The sequence below is a fragment of the Phascolarctos cinereus genome, unplaced genomic scaffold (assembly GCF_003287225.1).
Source record: "Phascolarctos cinereus isolate Bilbo 61053 unplaced genomic scaffold, phaCin_HiC Scaffold_4;HRSCAF=312, whole genome shotgun sequence".
Classification (NCBI taxonomy): domain Eukaryota; kingdom Metazoa; phylum Chordata; class Mammalia; order Diprotodontia; family Phascolarctidae; genus Phascolarctos; species Phascolarctos cinereus.
The window spans coordinates 415,307,540-415,334,860 of NW_027555847.1; the positions used below are offsets into that span (position 1 = coordinate 415,307,540).

Genomic DNA, 27,321 nt, shown 5'->3' on the forward strand with positions numbered 1-27,321 from the left:
TTTGATACAGAGAAACATGGGGAGTGTTAGTAACAGAATTGGGAAAGAAAAATGGGTATTATTTTTAAAAGTTGTCACATGCATATGTAACTAGCATCATCTGAAAACAGTAACCATGGATCCAGTTATACATTGTGTTCTTTTAGGCACTGATCAAAAATTTGAAGAGAATTCTTCTCTGGCTTCTAATATTTATTATAAACTAGATCTAAGATCTGCAGACAATGCTTCAAAAATGTAACCACTCATTGCATCTATTTTAAATGTTTTCTAACAAATCAAAGTGGAATCTTTCACAGGAAACTAATAGAAAATCTGGATAGATGAAGACACAAAGAAATGTTAAACACCATGTGTTAAAAACACACACATAAATGATACAAAATTGAATTCAAAACTAAATGTTGCCTCAATAGAATGTAAGCTACTTGAAAGCAGGGATTTTTTGTCTTTTTTAGCCCTAGAACCTAACAGTTCCTGGCATAGAATAAGCACTTAATAAAAGCTTGTTGATTGATTTAAGAGAAAAAATATTTATTTTGTCCTATTTGTTTCATAATTATAAACACCTTATATATATGTGTGTGTATGTGTGTATATCACCAAAGCCAATTGTCTCCTCGGTTTTTCTCCTCCTTTGACTTTTCTGCAAAATTTGCAAGTTAACTGACCTTTCTTTTTCCCTTGCCACTGACTCCTTTCCACCAGACTACTGTATACTAAGTATCATGGATTCTCCCTCTGAATGGCTCCTGTCTGTCCCTTCTTTTCTATTCTCAAACTTAATTCAGGACCTTGTTACCTCTTGCCTAAACTATTATAAAAGCTTCTAACTAGTACCCTTACCTCCAGTTTTGCAAGCCAGGAGACTTGTCTTATCTAAACTTTATATCTCCCTTAGAGTTTAGGCTCAGCGTTCTACATTACTTAATTCCATCCTGTCTGCTCCTAATTCCATACATTTGCACACACCATTTCCCAAGTTTGCCTTGGAATCCTCTCCCATTTCCACCTGGTGAAATCCTTCTCTTTCTTCAAGGTCCAGCTCAGCAGATGTCTCCATGATATCTTCCCTGACAACATTTCTGACCACCCTTCTCTGCCCCCACTCCATATCTAGAGTCGATCTATTTCTCCTCCAAATCTCGTGCATCTTTGTCTGTTTGCCTACTCCTATGTACTTATTTCAATCTAATTTGCCCTATACAGTTGTGTGTCTATACATACACATATATGTACATACACATCCATAAATACACACACATCGACCCTCTCATCCTCCTCCCTGGTAAACTGTAAGCTCCCTGAGGTCAGGGGGATTTTTTTTCATGCCTTTATTTCCTATGTCCAGTACAATGCCTCGTGTATAGTAGGTACTTGGTATACATATAAATATTTCATAAAAAACATTCTGAGTGATCTTTGTTGAAGACAGTACATTTTCAATGCATTTTCAATATCATCTTATTCATTTTGATTGATTTCTGAGTTTGGATAATGGAAAATGACATCCTCATTTCACAGATGAGAACATGAAAGTATAGAAAGGCTAAATGATTATCTAAGGCCAGACAATGAATTAGTGTTATAGCCTGTGAATGTAATCTGCTGATTTTTAGTCTAGTGTGCCATCCTTTTCTAGCTAGGGAACATGATCTGTTTTTGCATTTGGAAAGAGAGGTCAGCCACATCAGTACAAGTGGAGTCAGGAAGATAGGAAAGTTCCACCATAGAAACTCAAATAACCCTAACAAAATCTGGAGAAGGAATATGGAAAGTTATAAAATGGACATTGTACTTTTAAACCCAGGTGAGGAGTTATCAAGGGGGCAGGGTTGTGTAGTGGATATAAAGCTTGCTCCAAAGTCCAGAAAAGCCATGTTCTAGCTCTTCGTCTTTAGACAATGCTCGAAAAACCCAAGTTTCACAATGGCTGCTGATTTGCTTTAGTAGAGGGAGTTTTCTCCAGGGAGATCTCTATACTGATGATATTACAGGTGTGAACAAACAAAAACCTGTGAAGTGGTCCTATGTATTAGAATTCAGATGATGTGAAGTTATGATTATGCAAAACATGGTCGTTTGTTCCAGCCCAATGGAAACATGCAGTGTGAATGTGAACAATTATTCAAACTAATCACCTTATATGCACTACTCACACAATAACTGTGCATCTAGCCTGGGAACACTATGAAGCAAAGTGAAGGTGAGGTCTGCTTTTCTTAAGAGAATGCGAACTGACTGAAAGGTCTAAAAGTGGACCTCTTTATTCATTCATAGTCTGCTGTTCTCATAGTCACTCTCTTCCTTAAAGACAAGACTATTAAGTTACTATTTCAGGAGGAAGAAAAATGAAAGAAGAGGCTGTCAATTATCTTACTACAAAAGGCTAAATGATGGGATATGGGATTACTAGTAGATAAAATAAACGTCCACTCTGTAAACCATCACACACAGACATCTTACCGTCAAGGACAAAGCCATGCAGACAAAGGTGAATTTCTTTATATGTGCTGCCGTCACTGTGTTGCTAGTGCTCACCAGTTTATTGCTGGGATTATTCTAGGAAGAGAAAAAGAGAATTAGTACTAAAAATACCAATAAGCAGGATTTTTGGATGTCTCTATTTTACTCCCACAGCCTTCTTGCAGTCTCTGCCATGTGCCTTGGAACAGCTCTAACTGTACTACGTCTTTTCATCCTAGGATGACTTCTGCTGCATAACATAAGGGTGACATAATTTAGAATCTTAAGACTTGGGTGGGACCTGAGAGGTCTCTTAATCTATCTTTTCACATCCCTGCCAGGCAGTCACGTAGCATCATACTTTCTCCCTCTTCACGTTACCCAGTTTCATACTTAATTGGTCCACATGTTGCATTGGCACAGGAGATTGTAAGCTCCTTGAGGGCAGGGATTGTTTCGTTTTCGTAACATCAGGGGTATGAGGAGGAACATGTTAAGTAGAGTCTGGCTGGAAAAGGGTCAGATGTTTTAAATTATATCAGTTCGTACGAGGAGGGTACTAATATTCCACCATCTTGTGTATGAGTGAAAGAATGGATCGGAGGAGTAAACGCATTAAGTCTTTACTATGTGTAAAGCACTGTGTTAAGTAAGCACTGGGGATACAAAGAGAAAAGACAGTTCCTGTTCTCAAGGAACTTACATTCTACTCGAGAAAAACAAGACACAAAGGAGGGTTCAGCTGCAAGTGAAAAGGAAAGGTCCCATAATTCTTAGGCTCAGAGAGCAAGGTTGCTTCTTTACATTATTTCCATTGATAAGACCATGTGGTTCTTACATTGAAGCATTTGACAGTGCCAGTGGGACCGTGGGAATGAGAATAAAGTCTTCACGGTATGTGTATGTGATATGAGGGGGGAGAGAGAAGGGGGGCGGAAGACGAGAGAGAGAGAGAGAGAGAGAGAGAGAGAGAGAGAGAGAGAGAGAGAGAGAGAGAGAGAGAGAGAGAGAGAGAGAGAGAGAGAGAGAGAGCGAGCTATTCCCAGGACTCTTGGGCCCAGGGTCCCACAATGCCTCTTTGGCTAGGTTGGCTTGCCTGTCCTATCAGTGGTAAGGATGGTGGGCTGCCTCTCCATAGGGGTTGTTCCCCTGGATGATGGCTTCAGGTCCATTCTAGATGGAGGATTGTGGTCATGGGGGCCACTGCTATTCTGGGAGCTTATGTTTACTTGCCTATTGGTGGTAGTCGGTTGGTAGTGGTTAAATGAGTGACTAGGAGGCCTAACTGCCACAAAAGTGATCATATATATGTAAATATGTTTGTCTGCCTATCTATTTACCCAGGCTAATCAAAAATATAATTATTCACATAAATGGCTAATATAAACAAACCCTTTGGAACACCTGGCTCCACTAATTCAGCCTAATGAAGTATACACAATCAGCACTATTAGATGTTCCATTTTGAATACAAGCTAGGTATTAAAGGAAATCAAAAGTTAAGATAATTTCCTCTCTTCTTTCTTCCAATTACCTGTCCCAATAGCATGAATGTGAAAATGATCACAACTGCTTTACATTCTTAACTGAGATACATCTGCTCTTCTAAAGAATAGAGCTAGTACAGTGTATCATAGAAGTCTAAAGGGTAGGACACTTCCATCTCCATCTTAAGTCAGGATCAAATATGTAATTGTGATAACTTAGGTGGCTAACTATGGAAATGAGATATCCCTGGGGCTAACAATTCTGTCATAAAATATTATGGAAGTCTTAATCTCACCTCAGCAAGTAGGAGCCAGTATTGTGGCAAAGGATGGCCTGAGCAGAGTTTCCATGGAAAGTATGCTACCTTAGAAGGAGGTTTTGATTTAGGATAAACTGCAATCCTCCACATTTTAGTTCTGTGACTCACAATACGTGATGAACGCTGGACCTTCATTCTACATAATATTACGCTTCTCAGATAAAAGGGGGCCCTACTGGCCTGGTCATTAGAGTCACATGCATGACTGTTGTCTGATGGAGTTAAGTCAAGTCATTGAGCATTGAAGTGCTTACTTACTATGAGCCAGGCACTGTGCTGATTGGGGGTCACCTGGTCTGATCACTATATAAGTCTTAAAAGAGCTATCCAGTGTGTGAGAAAGATTATGGTAATAGGGCCTGACCAGAAAAGAACTAAAAGCTTTTCAGTCAGTTCCTGCAAAGAACTATTAGTGAGGAGGAATACTAACAGAGTCAGAGAAACTCATTCTGATTTCATGATCATGAAAATCATTTGAGAGGGTAAAATGTGGCATAAAATGCAGAGACTTTTAAAGTTCTTTTACTTCAGTCACGATTGTCAAAGATATTTTACTTGTTAAAGTGAGAGAGACAGAGTCAGAGAGACAGAGACAGAGGCAAAGAGGCAGTTAACACAGTTACAGAGACAGAAACAGAAGGGCAACATGATGTAGTCTATAGAAAGCTGGCCTTGAAGCCCAAAAGACTCGAGTCCCATCTCTGACACACACACTGGCTATGTGACTCTGAGCAGATCCAACCTCTCAAGACTCTATGTAACTTTCTAAGACTATAAGTTAACTAGTCAGTCAAGCATTTATTAAATGCTAACTATGTGCCAGGCACTGTGCTAGGTGCTGGAACAACAAAGAATGGCAAAAAAAACCCCAGGATCTGCCCTCCAGCAGCAGGTCTAATGGGCAAGACAATACGTCAAGGTGCCAAACTGCACTGGACTGAGTTTCTTCATGTAGGAGCTTGTTATACTAAGGAAATCATAGCTCTAGTCCTTGTTCCATCCCTAAATTGTCTGCTCTATTTTAAAAGGAATTCTGCCTTGTATTGAAAAATGGCAAGTGTAGATAATCCCTAAAGAGTCAGTACTAGCCCAGAGTCCTCTCAGTGTGCATTTAGCTGGATTTGGTGAAATTGTGAGAACAACTCTCTTACTCTCTAATCTGTGAATAAGCCAAAGATTTGAGCTGCCAATAAAGTAGAGGCAGTCTCCATTATGGTGAATAAGCAGCAGTGTTCACATATATGGAACTGGTTATAGCTTACTGGAATATTTGGAAACAATGGGTGGGGTTTTAGAAGGATTCTAAACAAACAAGAGTTTCTGGCTGGAGGTGTGCTTGTTAAAAGGATTTTTCAAAGCTTTCATCCTCTGGGCTTAAACGTGAGTGATACAATATCATGAATAAAACAATGTTTTTCTTGGATCCATTGATCAAAACCCTACAGTGTGTGTATTGTTCAGCTTTATTATTTTATAGTAGCCAAAAACCATTTTAAATGAAACATTCACAGCTAGGAGGCTTTGACATTTTAGTACCTCCTATGCCAGTAGGTTTAGTTGTCATCTAATACTCTCTGAAAGGTAGAAGTGAAATCTTTATTCTGATGAATTTACTTAAAAATATGAGACTCCCATCTCTACCCCAGCCTCTAATTCTTCCACCTTCTCTTTTTGGCTTTCCAAATCCATTCTACACACACATTTTCTGTCATGAGATTACTTCTTGCCAGGGATAGATCATCCAATTCCAATCACTCATATAATTATTTCACAAAAATATAGATTTGACTGGATGATGCATTTTAACCTAGCCAGTTTATAGTAGCCAGAATTGCTTTTTAAGCAGTAACTTTGATTCTCTTTCACTCAAATCACTTTCTCATTGCTCTCTGAGTGAACTACTATTATTATGAATGGGAATGAGTCTGGAATTGGCATAGGGAACTCCTCATGATGTATCTCCCTAACCATGCAGATATGCCTTTTTTTCTAAATCTTGGCATCTAAGATAGTTTCTGTGACTTTCCAGGGTCACAAAGCGAGGGTGTGTCAGGGTAGGACTTTAGGCCACGTCTTTCTGATCTTAATGTGCAGGCTCTTCATCTTCTACCCTCTGTTATTCTTTCCTATTGTTACAAGTAATCAACATTCTATTTGTGTAGAAATATCTCTACAGAAGGATCTCATCAGCCCATCATCCTTTTTAGAAGCTTTCTGAAGTCTTTCTTATTATCTTTATTTTATAGAGGCAATATGAAAGACAACTCAAGTTAACAATATTTTGTGATAATTTGGACAGACCAGGCTGAGGTTTGCTCATTTTAAGTCCTGTATGCTATTCCAGGAGGCTTTCAATTTTTTAAATTTATTTTATTCTGAACTTGAGAAATAAAACAAGCATTCCTATAAAATAACAGAATAGAAAAAAGATGACTGTACATGAAACTGCAAATCTATTATTATATACAACTTGCTATTCCTTTTAAATATAAATGCTTGAAGGCCACAAGAGGGCAGGTTGAAAGGATGGTTAGAGTCTGTGGCTCTGGGATCAACTAGGTCACCTCTGATATCTCTTTTACTATCACAAATGACTTCTTGGGAACTAACTCCTGGCATAAATCGGAGTCAGCAGTAAGATTGGACAGCTCAAGAGCAAATCCCTTTGGTTATTTTTAGAGAGGCCTACTATCCAGGACTAGGGAGGTGACAGTTCTGCTGTCCTCTGCCCTGGTCAGACCAGGTCTGGATTTCTGAATTCAGTTGTGGGTGTCACATTTTTGGAACATCATTGGTAAGCTGGAGAACACCCAAAAGTACACAGCCAGGATGATAAAATTTGCCTGAAGAGTATGACATTATGAAGATGAGTTGAAGATATTGGGGATGTTAAGCCTGAAGAAGGGAAGCTCTGAGAAGGCCATGACAGCAGTCTTCAAGTAGCTGAATGGCTTCCATTGGAAAGAGGAATTCAACAGGTTATGACTAGCGCCAGAGGGCAGATTGAGGAGCTACATACAGAAGCTGCAAAGAGATAGATTTAGTCTTGATGCTGGGAAAAAATTCCTAATGATTATGGCTATCCCAAAAGGAACACCACTTCCCTGGAGTTCTTTTACCCAAAGGCTGAATGAGGACTTGCTGGAGATGTTAGAGAATGAATTTTTGCTTTGGCACAAGTGAGACCAGAACTCAAGAGGTCTCTGCCAACTGGAACAATGACATACAAACACATTAACTATCACCTCTTATCTCACAGGAGCAGGGTGAGGTTATGGATAATGATATAAACCTTGCTTTAAATTCTTACCAAAAAAATGCTCCACAAAAGCCAAGGTTTCATTGTTCCTCATTATTATTTGTAGTGGTTGGGAATAAGTTTGTTTTAGGTACCCATTTCATGTTTAATTCAGGACAGATTATTTGTACCTACACAAGATTATTCTAAAATCTAGCCAACTCGATAATGGGAAGAGTCCAAAAGTAGGATATGCCTCATAGATTTCTATGACAGCTGAACCAAAGTAAGTGGATACTGCCACTAAGGGTTTTATTGGGTATACTTCTATTAGGTCAAGACCCAAAGAGTCTTGGCTGTGCAAAAAAAGAGCACATTTCCACAGAGACACATTCATGTGCCTAACAGCCCAAGGACTAAATGTATGTTGAAGCTCTATTTCTGAATTTAAGCTGTGGCTTTTACCCCTCCCTGTGCAATGCAAGGTCAAGTAAGCATTTAGTTTAGATAATAATAGGGATAGCTGACTTTTATATAGTGCTTTAAAGTTTGCAAAGTGTTTTGCATATGTCATTTCATTCAATCTTCATGGCATCTCCGTCAATCTCTAGATAGTTATATAGGCAGAAATCTAGCACAATTCTAGCAGAATTCCAATATTAACCTGCTCCCTCCCCTCCCCCGCACTTTGCGTATCTAGGTTAATTTCCTAATAGGAGTAACCTAAGGTGATTTAATAGAGAGTCACAGGGATAACTGCACTATTAGGATGCTTTATGTTTCCTGAAGAAAAATCCTTCTCAATTACCTGGCAACCAAGTCTGGGCCTCTAGATTAGAACATTACCAAAATGCTGTAATAACTTTGATACTCAAGATGAAATTGAAAGGATCAGGGTTGTGCAGGGGACAGAAGGGGAGAGAGTTGAAGATTAGGAGAGGAAAGGAGAGAGAGGTGAGGAGGGATGGAGAAATAAGAAGAGAGAGAGAGACATTAAGGGAGAGGAATGAGAGATACTCTACACCACAGATACTCTACACTCACCTTGTCAAAAGCAGGATAGACGGCTCGAATTTCAGTCAGCCAACCATACGGCATGTGACCCACAGGGTATGTAGCTGTCAGAATTGCCACTGCCTAGACAGGAAGAGTCAGCAGACTTAGTCTGGGCATCAGCAAAGGAACCTTCAAAAGCTGCCCTTTGAGATGTTACAAAATGAATGTTTCAGGTTTAGCAATTTTGAGAAATCACACCTCACTGAGAGATTAACTCTTCACAAACAGCAAGAGGAGAAACTCTGCTCCCCACAGAAAAGAGAATACTTAGACTGTTTTTCAGAAGTATAAAATGCAGCTAAAGATTAGGCATAGTCTCTACGCTAGCTAACCTGGGCTTTAGGTCATCAGGTTCCAACAGAGAAATAAAAAACTAGTTCCTTTTGCATGCACCTGTTAAAATTATCTTAGAATACCTTGTCATTAAGGCCAAAGATCACCATGAAATTTTGCAAAATCTTTGCTATCGTGAGAATTTTTTTGGGGGGGTTTAGGCAACGAGGTTAGGTGACTTGCCCAGGGTCACACAGCTAGTGAGTGTTATGTGTCTGAGGTCGGATTTGGATTCAGATCCTCCTGAATTGGGGGCTGGTGCTCTATGCACTGTGCCACCTAGTTGCCCCTAATTGTGAGAATTTTAATAGGAATCTTATACTAAGGAAAAGCAATAACATTTTGAGCAATTTAGTTTTCCTTGATTGTTTTATGTAAGATGATCATATAAAAAAAAGAATTACAGCACCGCTAAAAAAGGATCTTTGGAGCAGCAGCAGCTTTTGAAACTCATTCATCTGAATTGGGTCCAATAGGCCGTTTGCAATGTTGACTCTTCCCACATTCTATCACATTTGTTTAAGAAATCTGGCAATCTGTCCCAGTAGGGTATAATCTAAGCCCTGACCTAACCCCAGGGCAGAAAAAAAACCCAACCCTTAAATTTCAAGTTTCTTTCTACTCTTCAGCTAATGTTTACTTTGATGTAACTTTAATGACTAGAATGGATATGCTGATGGAAACAGTTAACGTTTGACCATGGCCTTGCAGTCATAGACAACCTGTTCGATACAGATCATTTCTAAAGTGAATTAGAAAATTAAATTTTTTTTTCCACCAGAAAATCATGGCTCATCTCTAGGGAAATGAAGTTTTTTTTTATCACAAGATCATAGATTTAGATCTTCTCCCGCATGTTAGAGTTGAGGGACTAAGGCCTGGAGGGGTTAAATGTCTGCTCAAGGTCACGTGGCAGGAGAATTGATATTTGAATGTAGATACTGACACCAAATCTGACATGCTTTCCATTGCACCACACTGCCTCATGTCAATAACTTAAGGAACAACAACAAAGCTCTCAAACTGACCCATGCTTAAGCTGATTCTAAGCTATTTATTGATTACTACACAACAGTAGAATTAAATGAATAGGACAACATTGGCATTTTGAAATTAATATCTAGTGTTATTGAGGAATGGTTTCCAGAAAAGTGAATTTTCTACATAATCGCAACTTACTTGTATACTGCTAAAAGCTTAAAAAAATTAGCCATTTTTCTTACATTGAAGTTCTTCTAAAATCCATTAATATTTTCTGCCTTGGAAAGTTAAACAGTACTTAGCATGTAGTAGCAGTAGTAGTATAGCAGTAGTTATAGTAATAGTTGGCCTTTATCACTTTATGGCTTACAAAGTACTTTCTACCCATTATTTTACTTTATTCTCACAACAGCCTCATTAAATTGGTAAGAGAGATCACATTATTCCTCTTTTTACAGATACTGGAACGGGAGACAAAGAGATATTTAAGAGAGACTATTTGCTTAAAATTGCACAGAGCAAATGGCAGAGCTGGGATTCAAACTCAGATATATCTGATTCCAAATCTAGTGTTATTTTCACTCTATCACAGCTGCTCAAAAATATTCTAAATGAATAAAATTCAGTTTCTTATTGGATGACTCAAAACTATGCCACAGTCACCAATGATTGTCCTGGGACTTAATAAATTTATGCTTCACAAGGGATCCTGCAGTGTGTAGGGATGTCTGATGCTCAACTTTCATAGCCCACACTTGCTGTACTTTCATAACACATAAAAGTGTTAGACTTTCAGACTTCCTGGGGCTGTTTTTCACGAATTTCCCCTGTCCTCCTTTGTTTCCAGGCTGTCAGATGTCATTTTTTGCTGCTTTTTGCCACTTGTTTGTAGATTTCCCCCATTTGCTTATGTGATAGAAAGCCAGATGATCAAACCGGCAATAAGAATGGAATCTAAAGTATAAGTAAAGGAGAGACTGTGGAGCTTGCCTATGAATAAACTACAAAAGCTTTAGTATATGGATTTTGTATTTTTTGATTCCTTCTGGATTTTTGGATATTGAAATGTTGTGTTTTAATTAGATTATGGAAAAATTACTCCATGACTTTTTGCTTTAAGGCATAATTTTTTGCCTAATTATAGTGTCCTTTTGAGCTGATTGCTGATTAGATAACTTTGGTATGAATGTACAAAGTATTACAGACTTTATGACCTTTGAAAACAACTAGCCTTGCAAACAGCTCCCTTGCTATGGCTAAAAACAAAACAAAAAAATTAAAAAAACCCAAACTTTCTTTTTTATATTACATTCTTTCTCATCTCATTATGTGGCCTGGATTCCCTCTGGGCTAATTTAGAAATTGCTTTAATATTTAATTATGCTCCAGATTTTCTTTTTAAGAGATGATGGAATTCCAATTCATGGGCAAAGGCTGGCTGTCACATTTTTCTTTATGGACAACTTGAAATATGCTTTTGGGAAAGCTGCTGTTACAGAAACCACCCAAGATGAGAACCATCATTTTAAAAATAAAATCCAGGAACCAACTGGGGCATAAAGGCTAATATGCTCTTGATTTGTGAGGTTGTTTTCCTCCCATGCCAATAGTGAGATACTTCCCAGTTCATGGAAACTGGCAGGATACAGGGGACAGGATACATGCTGACAAGGCGTTTCAGTGCTCAGCCCTGCCCCTTCCTTTTCAAAAGCAACATGTCCAGAAATAGCAGTTTCTAAAACATTCAGGCAGCCAACTTCTTTCCTTAAAGAACTGTAGTTACAGAGGACAGAATTAATTCCTCAGAGCTTAGTGTTGGAGAAGAAATGAAGTAATGCTGTTTAGTCACACCAGACTTGGAAGAAAAATGGTTCCGTTCTCTCTCTTTTGAATTATATTTTTTTCCAGCATTGGGTTAGATGAATCAATAAGGTAAACAGGTTTGGGTGAGACTTGATATTGCCCAAAAGGGCACTGTCCATGACATTTAAGAGATGGTACGATGTGGTGAAATGTGAGGGAACAGGTTTAATCCAAGCCTCCCTTGATATGTTACCTTTATGTGCAATTATATGATAAATGTTATTGAATTTGGCAGCCATAGTGAAAAGGTAATGAACTCACTGTATGGTGCATAGAAAAAAATAATTGGATTAATTCCCCAAACTAGATGGGTGAACTTGGAAAAACCATCACCTTTTTGGATCTCAGCTTCTTTATTTTTAAAACAAAAGGAGGGGTGGGACTAGACTATTTCTAAGGTCTCCCCCACCTCTGAAAAGTCTTAAGTGATACCCTGATGTCTTCTAGCAGGCAGGTTCCACACTAATTCTAATTACAAGAACGGGTTGATTACCATACATACATTTGTAAATCCTTCACTACTGTTAGATGGAAATGACGAGCATACCTCAGTGGCTGCAGAACTGCCGCCAAGGTCACGGGACACAAAAAGGTTGACAATGGGCCTGCTGATTCGCTGAGTTGCCAGAATTAAAGCCAAAGGCCACCAGAAGCTCAGCATCTTCCTTACTGTAGCATCTCCCTGTTTCAAGAAGTGAAAACAGAAGCTTATTCAACTCTACCTGCAGAAAAGAACTAAAAGGTTTAGCTAAAAGCCCTTCTTCCTATGATTCTAAGAATCAATCAATTCATTAGTAACTCTTAAAATTTATGGAGGGGACAAAGGTCTCCTTAGGTGAGCCAAGAAACATAGAACGTTATGGGAAATTAACTCATACAGTTGGCAAGGCACACTCATCAGGCTAAGTGGATCCAAAATTCTGTTTTCCATGCAGGAAACATGTTTCTTTACCAAGGCCAGGATCTCATTTCCAGCTTGTAATGAAGAATAAGTTTGAAATTGGTCTCAGTTTAATGATGGGACTGTCTGGCCAGTAACTGCGTAATAGGAAGGAGGACATAACAATAAAGGGTATTTGGGGTTTATTTTATATTTAGTGAGTACCTGTCAAGGAACTTAAACCTTAACCTGATTAAGGAAACTACAGGGAAGTAAGATGTAGATTCCCAATTTCAGATATCTAACAGGAATAACCGGTATTATTAAGAACCAAATAGAAGGCAGGTTGAAGGCAAAATAACTTAGTAAAATGTTAGTAAGTATGACATAGCTAAAGAGTTTCAAAATAAAGAGTCCCCCCCCCCCCATGATGCCCATTTTTTATGTAGCTTCTTGCTTGCTTCCCCCCAGAGAATAAGTTCCATAATGACTGTCCAGGGGTAGGGAACCTGCAGCCTTGAGGCCATATGTAGCCCTCTAGGTCCTCAAGTGCAGCCCTTTGACTGAATCCAAACTTCACTATTTGTTTTGTGAAGTTTGGATTCAGTCAAAGGGTCGCACTCGAGGTCCTAAAGGGCCATAGGTTCCCCATCCCTATTAGACATTGCCCTTTATTAAACATTTTTAAAACAATTATTTTTTCTGTTTCTAGGTGAGTGACAGTAATGGATTGATTACTGGGAAGTCATTTTAATTTGGCTATCTTGATAAGAGTAACTGATGTGATACTATCAACAGCTTCTTTATTGATGTCCAAGTAGTCCATATTCTACGTAATATTCTACGAAGTATTACGTAGGTTCTTTCACAGTATTAAAATTATACTATGAGTTTAGCATGTTTAATCCAAACTATGAATTACCAAACTCAGCAACTGGCATTCTGTCCATGCTTTAATTGAGAAAACCCATTATTTGTTGGAATACTTATAAGACGCTATAATTTGGTTACGTTATACCCAACCTTCAAAGGTCAGCTGCTTGACAACTCACCTTAATATCTGCCTAGCAGTGCATACAATTTAAAACTTCACCAAATATTGCTTAGATTTGCCCTTTAATTGTTTCATACATGTTCATCTTGAACTATTAATCCAAGAATTTCAAGTCTCCTGAGGGCAGGGACCATAACTCCGTCTTCTGTAACTGCTACAGTACGTGGTGTAGTGCTCGGCACATAGCAGGTGCTAAACAATTTACAACTGGAAGGCACTGACCCAGTATGGGCTCCTGCTGAGAGATTCGAGATGTGTGCCACTTCAATCTACTTATAAATACAAAACCACCACTTAACGTGCAGGCAGTAACAAATTAAATGACAGCATATTTTGCTTCTTCAAATACAAAATTCATCTTTGAAACAAAGCATAAACAGGATACTAATTAAAAATGCTCCTAAGTATTCTTCCATGTGAATATCACTCAGCATTTGGCTTCAGGCTGTGACTACCTGGGTTATAGTATTGAGAGCAGTAGGAACTTATTAAATGCTTACTGACTGACTGAAGAGAGCACTCTGTCACCTTTAAATATTCTCTTACTGTATGTTAGCTCATCAAGATGGGCACTTGCTCCAGTGATGTAGATCATAACCTATCCACGATGGGGCAACTTGTGTGACTCTTATCTATGTCCTTCCTTAAGTCTTCACGGGGATTTCAATCAGTCTGTCAACAAACATTTATTAATCACTATATTCTTGGCACTATGTTCAATATCTGGAGCTACCCTTGCTTTTCTTGAAGATGCGAATGGAGCATTCTATTGGTTTTCTCTCAGTCTCATATTTTCATAGTGCTTTACTATTTATTTCTCATTTATCACCGGTAAAAACAAGGAACAAACCTCAAAGCACTATGTAAACATGAGCTACAATAATCATACTAAATCTTCTTCTCATGGTGATCAAGGCACAAATGGATTCTTCATCCATTCTTCAACTCTACAGGGGTGGAATTAAAACAACTATTATTTTGTGGTAACATGAGTATAGAGATATTGGTGAAATTGTAGATAATCACAGCACGTACTCATCAAAACATACCCCTAGTTCAGGTCCACTGCTATCTGGGATGATGTCATGAATGTTCTTGTAGTAACCCAGGCAGAGGGTGGTACAGCGGACAAGTGCTCCCATGTACAAAGAAAGGATTGGAATGAGAAGCGGTTCTCTGCATTCCAGGTGACTGTGAAGCAAAATGGCTACAAAAACAACCTGAGAAATTAGAAAAAAAAACAGTGTCAAAGGGGAAAAAATAAAGAGTTTCTACTTGATTTCAAAATAAGAGAAAACCTTAACTTTGATACAAACAGAACTGAAACTAGGGAGTCTTGTTTTAGAACGTTTTCTGAGACAAGAACCCTCCGTAATTTAGGGTTGGACAAGCAGGATCTAAAGCAAGAGTATATCAGTCTTTGTGCTGGATACAGTATTGAAACCATCTCAAGGCATGTCTTCAGAATGAGAATGAAAATTCTAGGTATGTACCAAAGGATCACTTTTCTGTCTATGCAGAGCATGCGATTATCCTTCTCATTCATGTGAATCTGGACAGAACTGTGATTTGTCAATATAATGAATGTTATAAATTGCCTCTGCTTAAGGCAGAGGTCAAAAATACAGTGTCTTCTCCCCACCAAGACTAGTGACCATTTGGAGCAAACACATAATATTAGGGGAAGGCCAAATCTGGGAAACTTTCCAGAAAGAAAGTTAAATAATTCCCATTAATGAGGCTAGAGGCATAATAATTAATAATAATAATAAGACATTATCATTTACACAAAAGAGCGAAACAGATGGCACTTACTAAAAATATCACATGAAAATAAAGCGAAGATTACTAATTAGATCTGCTATGTCAGAAAGGTGAAATACTAGTTGAGGTGACTAGCAAACCAGTAGAATTTGAACTGTTTTTTTAGTTCATAAATAATAATAATCACAGATGATAATAATTTAAATATATTTTAGGGTTTACAAAGCTCTTTGCAATGCTATGGACATAATTAGCACTCAATAAAAGTACTCAATGAATGCCAACAGGCCACGGAATTCCAACAGTGTGACAATAGCAGGCATAATCAAAAAACGGCAGCCTCAACTTGAAAAATGCTAATTTTTAAAAAGGGTCCATAAAATAGAGGTACTAGACAACTTGGTGATGCTGACCATAATGAAAAAAGGCACATTAATCCCAGTTACTATAAACATATTGCAATTAAAATATAAAAAAGGAACTTTGAGAAAGGGTATGGTTTGTGAGGCTAGGACATTTGTAGACATAAAGAAACTGTGGAGAAAAATCAAGAAATCAAATGGAGACATAGAAAATGCATCTGATCTAAGTGCTTCTGAAAGAAACAATGACAATAAATGCAACTGTCCAAAAAGGGATTTATTTGTAGTCTGGCCAGACTTTGGCATCAGTATTGCCTTTCTGAGACCCAATGAATGGGATCAAACTTGTCACAGATGCCCTAGAGGAATGAGGGACAAAGGCACTGCTAGAGCATAGTAGTGACAGAAAAAGGGTCCCTGGAGAACAGATACTGACTGTGTACAACGGCAGAGAACTCTATTATGCACACCTAGCAATGCTCCATTTTGCCATCAGACATAATAAAACCTACCGCTTTCCCCCAAGTTTGTGGCATTCAAGTGGAAACTAATCATAAGCCATGAATTGCAAACCACAAAGCACTCAGATAAAGCCTTTCTGAAGGACTTCCACCAAACATACAAAATGTATTATTTGTCTTTTGCCTCCAATACATGCTTTTCTGATGAAATCTGTTCATTTGATCATTTACAGGGTCACTCACAAAAGATCTGACCATGTGTTAAGTTCTACGAGTTGAGAGTACTCACTTCATATTATTAAATTTCTGGGGTATTTATAATGTTTTATATACACACATGTATAATATGTAATAGTATAATATAGTATAATATATTATATATGAAAAAGAAAATGAAAAGCCAAGACAACTTTAAAAATACCTGACAAATGAATTCTGAAACCCAACACTATTTTTGCCTAGTCACTGGCTTCTATGACACTGCTTTCTTCTGCTTCTCCTGCTTCTCTGGTTGCTCCTTCTTGGTGTCCTTTGCTGACTCATCATCCTTCTCTCTCACCCTAAGCACAGATGTTGCCTCAGGTTCTGCCTGAGGAGCCTCTTTTGGACCCTCTTCTCTCTTTTTAGGTGATCTCATTAGCACCCAAAGATGATCTCATTTCAATTGGAATTTTCACCTGGATTTCCTATTGGAACCTCTAACTCAGTATGTCCAAAATCAGAACTCATTATTTCTCCCCTGCCACCCCCACAAAGTCAATCTCTCCTCCAAACTTTCTGTCGAAGGTACAACCATTCTTCCAGTAACCCATGTTGTAATCTCAGAGTAATCCTTGATTCTTCTATCTCAACCTTATATCCAATCAGTTATCCAAAAGTGAGTCTATATACATCCCTTTTTCCTTCATTCACACAATACCTTAGTTTAGGCTGTTATCACTTGTCATTGTAATAACCTCTTAATTGTTGAATCTGCTTTCAGCCTTTCCCCTCTCCAATATACCCTCCACATGGCTGCCAAAATAATTTTTTTCTTAGATAAAGGCCTGGTAATGTTAAGTACTTCTGCTCAAAAATCTCTAGTGGTTATCTATTGCCTCTAGGATAAAATACTAAAATAAATAAAAACTATTCAGGCTGTAATTTAAGGACATCTACAATCTTTCTTCATATTTCTAACCATATTTCATGTTTTCATACTCTATAATCCAGCCTAACTGGACTGTTTGCTTAACTTCATATTTTATCTCTTGCTTCCGTGTACTCTTTTAAACTGTCCTCTATGCCTTTTCTCCTTTTCCTTCAAGAATCTTTAGCATCCTACCATAATAGGAATTTGAAAACTTAGTAGCACACTGGGATTTGTAGTTCAGAGGAACAAGTATTTCCTCTAGGACCATAGAACAATGAGGCTATCAAGATGTTGGAACTGGAAGACAGACTTGAGTCACACCCAGAAATTTTAAAAGGATACACACAGCCTGTAAGAAACAGACAGAGGAAAGAGTAAGGATTTCAAGAGCCAGACCCACATAAGACTTGATGATTTGAGCCTGAAGGAATCAGAGGCTTAGAACTGAAAAGGAGAGCCTGAAAGTAAAAGTAAAAGGAGGCTCAGCTATGGCAAAGAAGGGAGAGATGGAGAAGGGGCCTGGGCACCTACAGGCATCCTGGAGCCTTAGATGAAGGTACTACTTATACTTATACCTGCAAGGACTGGGGGAAGGTTAAAAAAAGTATTCTCTAATCTCAATTTTCTCTCCCTATGCATGTTCAATAAATGATATGGGTCAAAATTAGTGTAAATAATGAAACCCTTGAAGAGCTTGTATGTATCTGAATTCACACTATTTGAAGTTATAATTATGTAAAACATGGTCACTGGTTCCAACCCAATGGAAACATGCAGTGTGAATTCAAATAATGTGACCACAAAAGGAAGATTCAATATTAACACTAATTGAGACCAAGCTTGTTTCGTTTACCTAAACATTTCCTATATCCTAATTTTTGTCTCAAAAAGTGCAGGACTGTTCTAGCCACTGGGGTAACAAAGAAAAACGACACAGTCCCTGTTCCCAAAGTATTTGGGGAACAAAATGCCAGGGGCAGAGATATGATACAAACAAATGTGATGCAATGTGATAAGCTTAAAGCAATGATCTGGAAGAGAAGGACTGGGCAGTTCTTTACTAACCAAAGACAAAAAGCATGAATTTTTAAAGATTTATCGTGTTGGAAAGGTGACCTCTTACTGAACTGACCACTTTTTAAGAGTATGTCATTGTCAATCAATTCAGCAGAGAATCCTTTATCATTATAACATTTATGTGCTCATAATCACTTATATATGAGCTTTGCCAAAGGAGCAGAATAAGAAAATTGCTTTTTAAATTTGTTTGTTTTTTGGCCCAAGAAAGATTAGAACATGGAGAGGAACCCTAGTTTTAGCTACTGTAAAGTAGTTCAAAAACATTATAGGGCATTATAGAGGGTTACACACTATTTTTCCCAAAGAAAGTAATCTGCTATAAATAATATAATCATTTGTTGAACCTAAATGAGTTTGATATGGACCTCATGAAGACAGATCATATCTGAATTGTCTACAGTAAGGCAACAATAGTAAATTAATGAAGCAGAGTTCTGTTTATGCTTTTTTAAAAGATAATAATGCGACAGATTATAGACAATGCTATTCCTTGATTTTAGATATAGGAAAATATTAACATATTTGTGGAAGCTGAAATGCATTATTAACTTATAGGTACTAAGAACTGTAATTAAGGCAATAGAATTTTTCCTGAAAGATTAGATTTTTCAATAGGATAGTAAGCAGGACCCTAATAAATGAATTTGCTAATTGGTCTACTCTGGTTCCCATACATGAACCTAGAAATGGTATAACTTTGAGACACTGAGAATGAGTAGAGAAACATAAGAAAGCAATACTTAGAGACAAAAAAGTAGGCACTTACACATTCTTCAAAGTTCTAGTTGAATTAAGAACAAAGAATGAGGGAGGTCACTGAACAAAGCAAATTGCAATAATATGATTGTTCTATAGTAATACAATGCATCCTACCATTATTTCCCAAATTAGTTTTAATGACCTGTTATTAGATATAATTTATATTCTTTGTAAAATCCAATCTTTAAACCTGCTCACTGAGGCCATTACTAAAGCTTAACAACAAAATTACAACACAGCTTCTTACCTCTTGTTTAACGTTCCAAGACTCATTTGTGTGTGTGTGTGTGTGTGTGTGTGTGTGTGTGTGTGTGTGTGTGACCCTTATGAATCATGGGATTTTTAGGAATGAAACTGCAGTAATTAGAGAGATGTCATTTTGCCAGCATAAAGCTTAGCTTCAAAATAACAGAAGATCTAAAAACTCTCTACTGGGAAATAAGAAAAGAAGTATTTTCTGTAATCCTCTGGAAAATTCCATACATGACCAACTGAGGACACATAAATGTTATAATAATAGCAACTTTGTAAAGTATTATCTGACTGAGATATTACATTTCTTATACTGACTCAGTAGAGAACTTGATTAAGAGGGAAAAGTGGGGACCAAAGGCTTTAAAGTTCTGCAAAAAATTAAAAGAGGCCAAAACACCTGTTTAGATGTTATGAAATGTTTATATTTGATCACCAGTGATTCTTACATCAATAGGAACTTCCTAAATAGCTCTCAACAGTGAATAGGACACATGACAGACACAATTCTAACCGGACCAATTGAAAATCAGGCATGTCACAAAAGGAAAAGCCACTGTATAATAAAAGAAGGGTGTGTGTGTGTGCATGCACACGCACTGGCCAGTGGTAGTGGAGAGTAGGGATTAATGACCAATAAAATACACATTCCACTAAGTTGTATGAACATAAAGGACAATGTTTAAAATAATCTAACCCAAAAGATAGAAATGCTACATTAAAATTAATTTTTAAGAAGATTCTTATTGTCAAAACATTTGTCTCTTTCAAATCCTCAGCAATAACAAAATTAAGTTCACAAAAGCAGATGCCATCTGAATTCAACTTCAACCATTCCCATTAGAGAAAATCCATTTGTAATGGATCTGTGAGCCTTGCCACATTGGGCAGGACCTTAAATTCAAGGAGGAAAATACTGGCATTTTTCAATATATAAGTTTTCTCTTTCTTTGGAATGTGAACTATATTTAACAAATGCAGATTTAATTTTTGCCTTTGAAAATAAATATCTAAATACTCACTGAGTTTTAATGCCATTTTATGAAGAATGTGTAAGCATTTATTTCAAATAAAGCTGTCATAAGATTAATCAAGACAAGTTTAAGAGACTCATAATGCAAGATTTAAAAAAGACAAGGAAGACTGGGGGACAAAAAATCCTTAGCCAGTAAGTGAGAATGGGGAACAATAAAAACAAACACATCACCCATTATTCAGGCAAATGGAAAAAGGTGCCAGGATCAGTAACTTGAACCTAGCATCTTATGGGGCTCACCCAGTTGATTTGGAATGCTAACTCTAGACTTTTAAGGAAGCAATAAGTGTTCAACAACAGATGATTTTACTGAGGGAATAAAAGGTGTATATTGAGGAAAGTTAGAAGTATCAAACACTCATTGAGTCTTAAGATCTAGAAGATGTCAACTAATTCACCTTTCCATTCAATGAATATCACTGACAGTCAACTCACTTCATCTTTTGGGAGGAAAATGGTTCAGGCAGTTAATGATCTCTTTGATTTTCTGTCATGCATATCTCTGTTATGATGCTACACTGACAGCTTGGGATGTGAAGTTTATATAATTGTGGGAGAGAAGATGGAGCCTGAGAGGGTCATGTTTGTGTGGTAGACCACGGGGGGGGGGAGGGGGGCAGAAAAGCAGAGGAGAGGTACTCATAAAGCTGAACTACTTTGAAATATAGGCGATTATTTTTTTAAAAATATATTTAATATTTTATTTTCCCTGCAATTACATGTAAAAATAATTTTTAACATTCATTTTTAAAATTTTGAGTTCCAAATTCTGTCTCTCCTCCTCCCCCATTAAGAAGGCAAGCAATTTGATATAGGTTATATATGTGCAATCATGTATAGCATATTTACATATTAGTCATGTTGTGGGAAAAAAAAAGACCAAACCCCCCCTGCCCCCAAGAAAAATGAAGTAAAAAAAAAAAGTACACTTTGATCAGCATTCCAACTCCATCAGGTTTTTCTCTGCAGATGGACAGAATTTTTCATCAATAAGTCCTTTGGAATTGTTTTAGTTCTACTGAGAATAGAGAAGTCATCACTGTACAATGGCACAACAGTGCTGTTACTGTGTACAATGTTCTCCATTTCACTTTGAATCAGTTCATCTAAGTCTTTCCAGGTTTTTCTGAAAGCATCCTGCTCATCATTCCTTATAGCACAACTGTTTTCCATCACAATCACACAGCACAAGTTACAAGTATCATCTTTCCATGTAAGAATGTAACCTTATTTAATCCTAATTTAACCTTATTGAATCCCTTATGATTTCTCTTTCCTGTTTACCTTTTTATGCTTCTCTTATGATTTCTCTTTCCTGTTTACCTTTTTATGCTTCTCTTGAGTCTTATCTTTGAAAGTACAATTTTCTATTCAGCTCTTGTCTTTTCATCAGGAATGCTTAAAGTCCTCTTATTTCATTGAATATTCATTTTTAGCCCTGAAGGATTGCACTCAGTTTTTCTGGGTACGTGTAATCTTGGTTGTAATCTAGCTCTTTTGCCTACCAGAATAATTCCAAGCCCTCTGATCCTTTAATGTAAAAGCTGCTAAATCTTGTGCTATCCTGACTGCTGTGCCATGATATTTGAAAGGTTTCTTCCTGGCTGCTTACAATATTTTCTCCCTGATTCTGACCTGGAATTTGGCTATAATATTCCTGGGAGTTTTCATTTTGGGATTTGTTTCAGGAAGTGATCAGTAGATTCTTTTAATTCCTATTTTACCCTCTGGTTCTAGAATATCAGGGTGGTTTTTCTTGATAATTTCTTGAAATATGAAGTCCAGAATATTTTTTTTGATCATGGCTTCCAGGTAGTCTAATCATTCTTAAATTATCTCTTCTTGATCTATTTTCCACGTCAGTTGTTTCTTCCAAAGAGATATTTCATATTGTCTTCTATTTTTTGGTTTTGTTTTATTGTTTCTTGATTTCTCATAAAGTCATCAACTTCCATTTGCTCAATTCTAATTTTTTAAAATTAATTTATTTTGATTTATCAACAATCACTTCCATAAGCTTTTGAGTTTTAAATTTTTCTCCCTCTCCCTCTCCACTTCCCTCCCCAAGATAGCTCAATTCTAATTTTTAAAGAATCATTTTCTTGAGTTAACTTTTGTACCTCCATTTCCATTTGGCCAATTCTACTTTTAAAGGACTTCTTTCCTTCAGTGAATTTTTGTATCTCTTTTTCAATGTGGCCAATTCTGCTTTTTAAGGAGTTCTTCTCTTCAATGTATTTTTGTGCCTCTTTTACCATTTGGCCTGTTCTGTTTTTTTAAGGTGTTATTTTTTCAGTATTTTTTGTGCCTCTTTTACCAAGCCGTTGAATCTTTTTTCATAATTTTCTAGCACTGCCCTCATTTCTTTTCCTAATTTTTCCTTGATCTCTCTTATTTGCTTTTTAAAATCCTTTTTGAGCTCTTCAAGGAATTCTTTTGGTCCTGAGACCAATCCACATTTTTCTTTCAGGTTTTGGTTGCCGCAGTTTTGACTGTTGTCTTCTTCTGGATTTTGTTTTAAGCTTCCCTGTCACCATAGCACATTTTTATGGTCAGCTTTTATTTTTGTTTGCTCATTTTTGAGCCTAATTCTTGACTTTTAGCTTGATGTTAAAGTTGCTTTAGGGTTTTTTCATGTAGCTGTTTTCAGAGCTAGTTATGAGGGGTCTGTAAGTTTTCCGTTCTTCCAAGGTGGTATGATCTTATGAGATGTTTGTTTACTATTCTCCTGGCATGTGCTTCAGTCTTTGAATGATCACAAATACTCTTTTCAGCCCTAGAACTGTGACTCCCCACTTTCCTGTTACTGCAAGCTCTGGTGTGCTAATGCTTCTCCCCACTCTGGGACTGTGACCCAGAACTTCAACCTGTTCTGTGTATGGGCAATGGATGGAACAGCTACACCTAGTGCCAGCAAAGGAACCCTTGTAAACCCCTTCTAACCAGTTGTCTTACCCTCTTACCCTCTATGGGCTGAGAGTTCTAGAAGTTGCACCGGCTGCTGCAGATTCAGTAACCCCCAAGGCCTGCTACTAGTTTGCTGGGGTTTGGACTGTGCTGGACTGAGTTTCACTCTTACCCAGGTAGGACAGACCTTTCCTAATTGTTTTACCTCATCATTTTGTGGGTTCTGATACTCCTGAATTCATTTTGAGACATTATTTAAAATTGCTTAGATGGGGAATTTGGGAGGGCTCAGGTGAACCCTTGCCTTTTCTCTACCATCCTGCCCTCCCATCAAACGTAGGTGATTATTAATGACAATTATGACAAATGACAAAATGTACAATTACAAAAAAGTACAGTTGTGAGGGAAAGAAGGAAAAGGGAGCAGAAGCAGGCCTCATACAAATGGTACATGGGATCATTTCCTGGTTTTTTCTAACTATTTCATTGTTGTGTTTGGGGATATGGTAAGGCATTGTGGCAACAAGACTAGAAGTGCTACATTAAAATTAATTTTTAAGAAGAATATTATTGTCAAAATATATTTTTCTTTTTCAAATCAGCAATAACAAAAATTAAATTCACAAAGTTTTAACTTGATTTAAATATCTTAAAATTTCAGATATAATAGAGATATGTCTGTTATGTTTAAACCTAAGCAGTCAAAGGATCATAAAACCAGCACAAAAAAGGAAGAAAAATCACGGTATTTAATCTGATTTGTTTGAAGAAGCTCATTTTACTATGCAGACCACTGTCCAAACACAACTTATTAGAAATCAATTTTAACACAAACTCATATTAGCATAGCATCATGTGAAAAAGCACTCAATAAACACTGTGATTCTTATGTAAGTAAGGCAACTCATCATTATCATATAAGTATCAATTGTTCACTCTGGAGGTCATCTCTGTTTATTTTTCCTCACTAGCTTATCTGCCTTTGACTAACAATTGTCAGGTTGGTACAGATCAAATGAGATAATATCTTTAAAGAACTTAGCGTGGTGCCTGGCACATAGCAAGTTCTATATAAATGCTTATTCCTTTACCCTTTCTCCTACCTGCCAGGTACCCATGAGTACCTGCACCAAAATACAATTAGTAAAAGTAGGCAATTTTCAAGATTAAATAAGAGCTGAAATAAAATGCTACAGTTGTTTCCTAATTTTATTTGTTGAAATTCTCACTTCTTTCACAAACATGTGTAATTAAGAGTTAGATAAGCAGGTTTTTTACTACTCTGTAACAAGTCCATTCTTTTAAAAGATTAGGCCTTTTTTTCCTTCTGTGGAAGGTGTATAGTTAAGTTTGGTGGCAACTAAAACCAAATGCATAGTTCTTAGCTTTTACCCATGGAAGTTGAAACCACAAAGAAGTGAAACTGATGTGTGGGGTTTATGGGATTAGTCACATTATCTTACAGTTATATTATTTTATAGTCACGCCTTTAAAAATAAAGTTCTCAGTCTTAGCTCCTTCAAATCTCAGATTTAGCCCTTTCATCACATACCTAAATAAGAAAGTATAGAATTAATTGAGGCCTGTGGCTATCCTGGAACATCAGAAATGGCCTTCATTAGGAATGCCCCCTTAAACACATCACATAAGGTCAACATAAAGGGTGAAACAGACTGGTAAGCTCATTACCTGAGCTATGACATCTGAAATTGAGGCACATCCCACCAGAAAACTGTATTTGTGTTTCAAAAGAATGCCTGCATGTGTCCATGCCTGTCACAAAAGAGAAGAAACAAATGTGAACAGATCCAACTGGAAAGACATCTTCGTGTTTATTTAATTATGGATTTTTCTCTTTTCAGTCACTTTTTATTTCTTCCAAATTAGTGACTCTGTGACAGATCTATGATTTAATCAGGATGGAGACTCTGGTGTGGGAATTCCCTCTATCAATGTAACTCGTTGCTGGTTTGGTAGATGTGTACCAGGAAGTTGCCTTGGGAACAGAGAGGTGAAATCATACAGAGTTGTATCACTAACGTCAAAGGCAGAATTTGAGTCCAGGTCTTCCCAATATTAAGTTTAGCGCTCTATCCACTTAGCAACACTGCCCCTACTTCCTGGAAACATGAACCTAAGGTTAAATTACTTTTATATTTAATTTATGGTTTACAAATATTCCTACTTATCAATTATCATTTTAATACAATAAGCAAACAAGTAAGGAAATTATTTAGGTGTCAGTATGCTAGAGAACTTAATAAGACTTATACAGTGGTTAGGTCTTCACTATTCAGAAGTAAAAGCAGAAAAACTGAGACAGCTTCTGAATGACATTTATTTATTACACACTATATACAGGACATGGGTAGTTGCTCAAAATGTGAATGCATATGGGAAGAAAGGAATGGAGGGAATGCAAAGGAAATAGAAAAAAATTGACTCTTCTTTCCCTGAAGAGCTTATAACCTTGATAATATTAATATCATATCTCCCTCAATTACTTATATAGTCCAAGTGAAAGCATATTTTAGGAAGAATTAACTAGGTGACTGACACCTTCAGTTTCTTAGTGCACAGATGGCCAATGAGTCAGCATTATAGCTGCTAGGTCAATTCAGAATTTTTTGCTTTTTATGCTTTGTTTAGTATGCTGGGCTATGGTCTTTCCTGGCTAAATGACTCATAACGACCCAGCAGCCAATGACGCTTACTTAAGTCCAATAATGCAATTCCATACTCTGAAATCTTAAGCATTTTTTATTGGGAAATGCTTACGAAAGTAATTAATAACATCAGGAAGGAGTTATGACAGATATTCCTGGGCAAGGAGAGTGAATTATAACCAGCCTGATTTTCTTAAATAAGAGAATGTTAAAAGAAGAATTTGAATTTTATATAAAGCTATGCTATAACCAGGACTCTTTAATTTAGTTCAATATAATTACAATTCTTGTATATTCTGATTTACTGATTAATGGGGAGTCTCCTAGTCTCCTGGCTGCAAGTTTGGGCATAGCCTGACTCTGCATCTGAATGCCAGCATCTTCAAGGGAAGGTAGGACTGAGGTACTATAAACCAAAACCTGATGTGTGAAAGTTGGTGAAGGGCCACAGTTCTCTGTAGGCTTGGATTCTCTTTAAACTTAGTGGCTGCTAGGTTTAAACCTACACTTAAGAGATGTAATATTTTTGCAGCTAAGAAGGTGAAAATTATTACACATTTGATACACATTTCCTGGGTTTTTGTATGCTTGCCTATTCTAGTCATTTTGTTTTTCTTTAGCCTAAACCCTCTCTCAGAACATACAGGTTGTGGGATCACAAGTGTTAGAAATTACAGTATTCACATCTATGAATAGCATCCTGTGTTCTGTCTGGTGGCCTGAAAGCTATCAGTATGATTAATAAGTTTTGTGGTTTTTCAAATATTGTCTCCTCAACAAATATATCAGCCATGGGGAAAAAATTCATTGCATTTCTGTAGGTTTTTTTAAAAGTTGCTATTAATAGCAGTTTTGCTCAGCTGTGTTGTATTCTCCTGGGCATGTGTATATGAAGATGGAAAAAAATACATCCTACTATGGTTCTGTTGTTATATACTTTTCCTTAGAAACACACTCTTATGGCTGAGAAAAACAGGGAGAGAGAATTGGGAGGTTGGATAATTAAGATCTTCAAATGCACTTCTGCCAACAAATCATCCCAACAGATTTGAATTCATCGGATAGCTGTACTGCATTTCATTTGTGGGCAAGAAGCCTTCATTTTAAATGTGGATTTGATGATACGCATTAGAATTTTATTAAAGGCACTCTATTTCTCCAGTGCTACCAATGTAAGCCTTTTTAACTCTTTGAAGGCACAAAAGGATACACTTAAGGAATGCT

The 27,321-nt window shown here is 37.2% G+C and overlaps 1 protein-coding gene across 3 annotated transcripts in view; it reads right to left on the bottom strand.

Moving 5' to 3' along the window:
- Positions 1-27,321, bottom strand: part of ANKH (ANKH inorganic pyrophosphate transport regulator) — a 165,364-nt gene that overhangs the window by 44,284 nt on the left and 93,759 nt on the right. For all 3 annotated transcript variants that reach the window (XM_021008625.2, XM_078153319.1, XM_078153320.1), the window contains 5 exons: positions 25,121-25,204; positions 14,728-14,898; positions 12,292-12,426; positions 8,556-8,648; positions 2,467-2,562 (listed from right to left, as the gene is read on the bottom strand). In XM_021008625.2, coding sequence (XP_020864284.1) covers positions 2,467-2,562; positions 8,556-8,648; positions 12,292-12,426; positions 14,728-14,898; positions 25,121-25,204 — 579 coding nt within the window. The remainder of the gene's footprint in view (positions 1-2,466; positions 2,563-8,555; positions 8,649-12,291; positions 12,427-14,727; positions 14,899-25,120; positions 25,205-27,321) is intronic.